Source organism: Nestor notabilis, unplaced genomic scaffold (assembly GCF_000696875.1).
Source record: "Nestor notabilis isolate BGI_N333 unplaced genomic scaffold, ASM69687v1 scaffold14561, whole genome shotgun sequence".
In the NCBI taxonomy this organism is placed as follows: Eukaryota; Metazoa; Chordata; class Aves; order Psittaciformes; family Psittacidae; genus Nestor; species Nestor notabilis.
Window position 1 is genome coordinate 11,521 of NW_009913492.1, and position 7,234 is coordinate 18,754.

The 7,234-nt window shown below is 36.4% G+C and overlaps 1 protein-coding gene across 1 annotated transcript in view; it reads right to left on the reverse strand.

The window, feature by feature from the left end:
• NDUFA9 (NADH dehydrogenase (ubiquinone) 1 alpha subcomplex, 9, 39kDa) overlaps positions 1 to 6,392 on the reverse strand; it is a gene marked incomplete at its 5' end in the record, with an annotated part of 15,887 nt that extends 9,495 nt beyond the window's left edge. The window contains 6 exons of the mRNA XM_010023235.1: positions 96 to 163; positions 856 to 958; positions 2,016 to 2,157; positions 5,050 to 5,141; positions 5,333 to 5,430; positions 6,222 to 6,392. Coding sequence (XP_010021537.1) covers positions 96 to 163; positions 856 to 958; positions 2,016 to 2,157; positions 5,050 to 5,141; positions 5,333 to 5,430; positions 6,222 to 6,392 — 674 coding nt within the window. The remainder of the gene's footprint in view (positions 1 to 95; positions 164 to 855; positions 959 to 2,015; positions 2,158 to 5,049; positions 5,142 to 5,332; positions 5,431 to 6,221) is intronic.
• Between the last annotated feature and the right edge of the window lie 842 nt (positions 6,393 to 7,234).

A 7,234-nucleotide genomic window follows, 5' to 3' on the forward strand; every position in this document is an offset into this window, starting at 1 on the left:
TCTTTCAGAAGTGATTTACATGGGGAAAAGGAAAAAATCCAACACACACGCACACACACAAGATTTGGGATTGTTTTGGTTTATTCACAACTTACATATACTGGTTGCTTCACTGTTTTTTTTCCCAGAGAAATAAGAGGCACACCACCAAACCAGCGCATATCTGACAGAAAGACACATACATAACTTGAGAATAAAATCTGAACCCTTTCAGGAAGTAAATGACCAATACATTTTGCACTACACTGAGTGTGCATCTATTCTGAACACTGACTTAACTGTTTTAAAAAAATAATATTGGGAAGAATTACCATCCAATTCCAGTAGCACTGTTTTCAACACACAGTTTTCTTAATGACGATGGGAAGGCTGTATTTACTGTCTACTTACAGTGATTCAGCGATATCTCAACTTTGCAAGATAGAAGCAGATTCCACTCTATCCTGCCTAGCAATTTTGTTGGTGATACATCACAGGCATTACTGGTGCTTCTGAGCCAAGAACAGCTCAGGTTGATTTTTACATTTGAGCATTACGCTATCTTGAAAAACTACTTTTAGGGAAAACTATTTTGAGGGTCAAGATGACCAGATCTTAGCTCAGCCCAAAAATAAAAAACAAAACTAAGAAAACCCTCCCACCAAGAAAATAGCAAAGGCTTACTAGATTCAGAAAGAGTTCAGTCATGAGATAAAAATTTATTATGTTTCTGATTACACACCTTCAGATAATAAATACAGTATGTCTCTGATAAAAATATACCTCTGCTTCTCAAAAGCGAATTGCATTTTCCCTCTGTACACTATAAGCAGGTATACAAATTGTACATGGTTTTATTATTTCAAGAGTACATACTTGCATAATGATTGAGAAATCGGTCCTCTCTCCCAAACATCTCAGAGGGTTTCAAAATTATAGCATCTGGAAATTCTTCCCTTACTGCTTTCTCTCCAACAGCCTATCATTCAATTAAAATGAACACATTCATTAGATCCACTCTGAACAGACGAGAATGCCTTTTCAGAACATAATGCATCCTGACTACAGCACTGAAAGAAATGACACCATCAGTAGCACAAAAATCATTTTTATCTGGCTATTTAATCTTTGAGATGCTACGCTAAAGGTCTCACAGAACATCCCAAAAGTCCCATAAACATGTAGATCATTTCTTGTATTTGAAATACAACACAGTCTCACTAGTGAAGTGACACAAATTTAAATTCAAAAAGAAAGATGCCTAACTAGGTTAATAATTCTCTTGCTTATCAGACCAGAGCTTGGAAGAAATAGGTGGCTTACATAAGCCCTACTACATTATAAGAACACTCAAAGAACTGCTTAAGTACAGTCTGAAATTTCAGTAGCAGCTATCTACTTTCCAATAGGTCTGACAAATACACTAAGGTCTAATTATACTATACAGTTGTTACACATTGAGAGCTACCAAATTTTAACCCTGGTTATAAAAATGTTTATACTGAAGACAAAACAAAAATAGCTGAATGTGGGACAACAGCTATATTAAAAAGAGAAAATCAGTAATAGAAAAATTATACCTCCTAATAAGAAAAAAACTAAATAAAATAAATAATAGGATACCAAAACCGTAATCATGATATTCATCTGTCTTTGCAGAATTCTTTTTGGCATCAACTGCTTACTTTGATAGGTCATTCCAGCCTTAGATGTTTAGGCCTGATATCAGATCCCAAACCATCAAACTAGTTCCTCTTTCTTAATGACAGCAACTTTAGATGCAAAGATATTCTAGGGCAGAAGAAAGGCTTTTCAGTAATACAAGATCTATTTGCCTTCAAAGCACATGAAGTACTAAGGAAGATTTCTAGCTCTAACAAGCACAGTAACTCAGAAATTCCTCAGCTGCAGAAAACATTTCATAGTAAATTCATACACTAACTTCCTTTGAATAGACCCAGTTGGAGGGGATGGGGGGGACCAACAAAAAAAAAGGCAGCTCTGGGAAAATATATTTAAAAGGATTTCAGACTTACTTTATTCCTGAGGTATTTGGAAGGACTCTTCATGCTAGCATTCAGGTGAGAGATATGAACAAGTGTCTTCACACCAGCTTCCCTACTTATCTGCGCAATACTTCTAGGAATATTTACAAATTCATCTTCAAAACTGAAGTTTCTAAACCAAAACAAAAAATAAATTTTACTTTAATCACAATTATTAGGTATTACTTGAATATATTTTAAAAAACCCGTCTTGATGCTCATTGTTTCTAACAAAGTTTCCTTTCATGAGGGACTCTTCAGGTAACAAAAACTAGAGGCAAGCGGATTGCAATAGTAAGCTTCAATTGCAGCTTTAGTACTGTCTGCCTTTCCACCTGTTAAGATTAAATCAATATGAAAAATCCTGCCCACTTGTTTGTGACAAATAGGAAGTTCCTCCCAAGTGAAAGCAGGTTTTTATTTTTTGTAGAGAAGTGCTGCATCTTGAAATCTGAGCAAAGCTCAAATATGATTTGATGCACTCAATTACACTACAAAGGAGTTCAAAAGTTCCTAGCAGCTTTAGTTTGGTCAGATGCACTGGAGAAGTGGACAAAACCAGACCACAAAACACACAGGTGCTTATGTAAATTGAAACTTTTACACTGACAGAACAGTTACAACCATTTCACAGCAGCTGTAAGGGTCTTAAAGGAGAAACATGAAGAAAGAAGAACAACTTCACTCACTTTATGGCATTCAAGGGGCCTAAATTGGGGGGTTCAACTATAATCTAGTTTGGCATCTGATCAAGAACCATACAGAAGCTCTGTCTCTAAGCAGAACTAACACTATAGGCTAGCAACAATCCCAAAATTGTTTCAAACTATCCCAAGACTGCAAGAAAGAGAATTAACTTCTCATGTCTTTATATCATCCTTGTAAGCACCCTGCTCCATCTTTTCCATTTGCTTTGGGTAACAAACATCTTGTCCAAATGCCTCTCTCTCTGTCCTTATCTACTCCCACAGCTCTTCAGATCCCACTGGAGTCTAAAGAAAGCCTTAAAAATAAAAAGTTATTTTTGACCCTTCAATAACTAATCTGATCCTGGGAACCATCACTCCTGTTCTACACACAAAAATAGATTTTAGAAACACACAAGAACAAACAACATCCCTCCTGTAACTATGGAGTTTTCAAACAACAGAGTATACACAAATGAGACTGTACACTAATACTAGGCAAGGAGGAAAGTATTTAATGGCAGACTTTACTTCTTTTGACTGATCTCCACTTCTAATCTTACTTTTTTTCATAGACTTTGGAATGATTACCTAGTTTAGTCTGACCTTGTGTTTAACAAAGCACAGAACTTATATCAGGGTTCCAGCACCACTGATACCAAGATATGTAAAATAACCTAAGAACGTATGTGGAATACAGTGGTAAGGTTTGGAACATCCAAAGGTCTTTAACATGTACCAAGATTCCTCTGCCTTTGAATCTGTTGAAACTGACCAGAGTAACCAAGTTTGGGTATTTTTAACTAGAATGAAACTTTTTGCTGTTGTCACACTTCCTTTCAATAACAAAGAAAACCTCCCTTACATAAATCATACTTTTAACGCAAGTCCAGACATTTTAAAGGGGCCAGTACACAAGAAATACTTATCTAAAAGTTAAACAGATACTACAGTGTCCTTGGGCCAACTGTACAGGCTTTCTTTTCTTTCCTCACTTCCACATTACAAAGAATGTCTCCTGTTTTGACAGCAATTAGCATTTGAACCCTTACATTCAGAATTCAGCAAGAGCGCAAACAATCCTGGCAGGCTGGCTTGTACATTTTTACCTATAACCCAGAGAAGATACCAGAAGTTCCAAAAGCCTTGTCAGATGCACAAGATTTAAGTTAATTCAGTTTGGTGGGCTTTTCCCCAAATAAGCTATGTTATAGACACCAACATGGGGACAAGGAGCTAAATGACCATCGGAAAAACAAAACAGCTCTACAAATTTGAATGCAAAGTCAGTGTCTCCCAGAATTATGTATGACATTTGACTAGATGGGAAACAGCTGAAATAGCAAGTCTGTTGGCAAGCACATATTTTAGGAAAAATAACTGTACAATATGAGACTACTAATTCTATTTTACTAATACAATTTGACTATTAATTCTACAATTTGAACATCAAATGACTTCACCAAAAAAAAAAAAAAGCAACAAAGGCATTAGACTTATAAATGTAGATGAAACTGATATCTGCATTTGTCTCTGTCTACTACAACAGCAAAATTATGTACCCTATAAAGGCAAATCACACAACTAATGAGGTTTTATCTGGCAGTACTGCAGAAGGCTTTAAATAAAGTAGACATAATTGCACGCATGTAAAAAAAGACCTGCAAATGCACATGAGGCTATTTAAAGGTATTTTCAACCTAAAACAAATACAGAACTTTTTTTTATGGATCTCAAAAAGGAATCATTTTTAAAAGTTATTGCCAAAAAAATGCTTATGTAGCTAATAGTGTTTGTGCCAAAATTCTAGCAAGGAATTATATTATTAAACTTAGGGACTCTCAATTAGCTATTTCTGTTTATCAACATTTGCCAGAGAATAGGAAAAGCTTGACCATAGCTTATTCTAGTAGGCTACAATTCTCCACTTTGCCAAAGTGACAGGACGAAAGTCCACTTCTGTAATAACGTAAATATGAGCGGACAGAAACTGGTGAGCCTCTGTAAGCTATAGGAAGGCACCAATTAAACATCTGTAAGGTGTACGAAAGCAGCACATAGAACTCTCTGACAGAACAAAAGCTGTAGGCTAGAAAATTATATAAAGAATGCACTTTTCAAGAGCAGATCATAACCAGGACTTTAGTTAATAATTTAAAGAAATGGAAGAACCTTTGTATAAAAAAAAATTCAGTTTTGCCTTTTCATATAAGCCAAGAATAATGTCAGTCACTGCATACTGTACACATGCTGTAAAATGTGGCTACAATGTCCAGTACCTGGTGTAAATCTATCTACATGGAGGGGCGGGGGAAAAAAAAAAAAAAAAGGAAAATTACTTTGTTTCCCATTCCTTTCCAACAAGATTAATGACCACATTGCTGTGTTCCACGGCTCTTCGGATAGAGTCTTTGTCCTTACAGTCCCACTCCTGTAACCAGAGCATCAAATGGGAAAAAGATCAGATAATGTGTAAACAGTCATAATCAAAGAAAGCTCTTTCACACCATTTCCATTTAGAGGCTAAACAATAGCTGGAGTTCTGACTTTGAGAATGATTAACAGACTTCCTTGTATAGCAATGGTATTGTATTTGATCTAAAGCCAAAGCAAAAGACTTACCAAGAAAAGAAGCTGCCCCAGGTCACCCATGGGCCGCAGATACATGAGGTCATACTGATCACAGCGATAGGGGATGATTACTTGAGATCCAATGCGACCTAAGCTTTCAAAAAACAAAGTTTCATTTATCTCAATCTACTACATAACTTTAAGTAGATGAAGTTTTGTATATTCAGAAGTTCCTTTTTTCCCGGCAGTAAAGCACAACATAGATATCTTGAATAGCTATCTGCACAGCTAAAAGTAGAATAGAAGTAAATGTTTGAACCTACATCACTGGAATTCTTAAGCAGGGATATACTTGAGTATTTGGGCTTGTAAGACAAAATACAGAAGCTTGCATTAAGCTTGTTAACAAACAACAACAACAACAACAACAACAAATCAGTGTGTGCTATAAACATATTACAATACTTAGAAATGTGTCACATCTAAGGATATTTGCATTTTTTAAGTTGCATAAAAAGGGGAAAGAAAAAAAGCAAGAGTTGTTTTCTAAAACTTGAATTCAAAAGCGTAATTTCAAAGAATACCAATCAAATTCCTAGAACGTCCTAGTAAGGCCAAAACAGGAAAAATCAAACATGTGTTGTACCTCTCCTCAGATCTGCATTTTGCAGACTCAAAAACAGTACTTGAAGGAGAATAACTTATTTTAACAACTTTATTAAAAAAAAAAAGAAAAAAAAAAGCTTCTAAACCTTCTAAATTTCCTAGATTAAAACAGTTTTTACTAATTGCCACATCTTGACACTTTAACAAACCAAACACTATGGAAGTATCAGACTCTTAAGATCCAAACTGCAAGAGATTTCTAGATTATCCTGCAAACAGAAGGAAAAAAAAAGTTTTATTAACATTTTTAATTAGTACTCCTGGCAAACATTACCTAAACGGTTGACAACGTATCGTCCTAGGAAACCTGTAGCTCCAAAGACAGTGGCCACAATGCCACTAACAGATGATCGTCCACTTCTTCCATGAGGGATCACTGCGTGATGAACTTGGCGGTTCTGCTGCAACACAGATGGTGCTGCAGCTAGCACAGAAATGCCAGGGCCTACAACACAAAACAGAAGAGAGCATGTGATATGAGCTAAAAGTTAGCAGCGTCAAACCACAGTTAATCTTATTTTTCTTCTTATGGATCCATTTTCTCTAATCTCCCTCAGCAAAATTTCCCATGTCAAGACTCCTGAGAGGCTATTTCAGAGATGTCTGGGTAGGTCAGAGGACAGCAGCCTTGAGGCAGCTGTTGGTAAAGACCAAACTAAGATACAAAAGGAGCAGACTAAGGTTATTGGTTTCTAAACAGCAAGAAAAGCTTTACTAGTTAGCATTAGCACTTGATGTACAACGTGAAGCACAGAGGTTAAGCAAATAAAGAATACTTGCTACAGGCAGGTCCCGCCTAAATACATCCGCATCCTACTCCCAGATCTGGGAACTGCAGGACAAAGACCTCAGAATCACTCTAGAGATGCATTTAATCAGACTTCTTACCTCAGCCTAAATATAGCAGACCCAAATGTTGGAAGAAGCAGCAATCCTCCTATAGCACAGCTCTGAGGGAAGGGAAACAAAGAGATGCAAAGAGCCAGAACAATGCTGCAGAGTAGTGCCTTAAAGCTGTTTCTTTTCTCAAGGAGCTATGAAAACTTGAAAGCCACGAAAATATGTCGTCAGTAGAATATTCACAAAAATTGACAAGGTGGCTCCAATAGGGATTTTGAAAAGAAGAAACATATGTCCTCTCCAACCATGTTAGCCAAAAGTAAGAAATAAACTGCTTGTAAAAGATTTCGGAAATTAGAAGTGTATTAGTGTAATTACATGTGCATGCTCACAGGAAGAAAGGAACAGATGAAATACAGCGTGCATGAACACACTACAGACATCTGA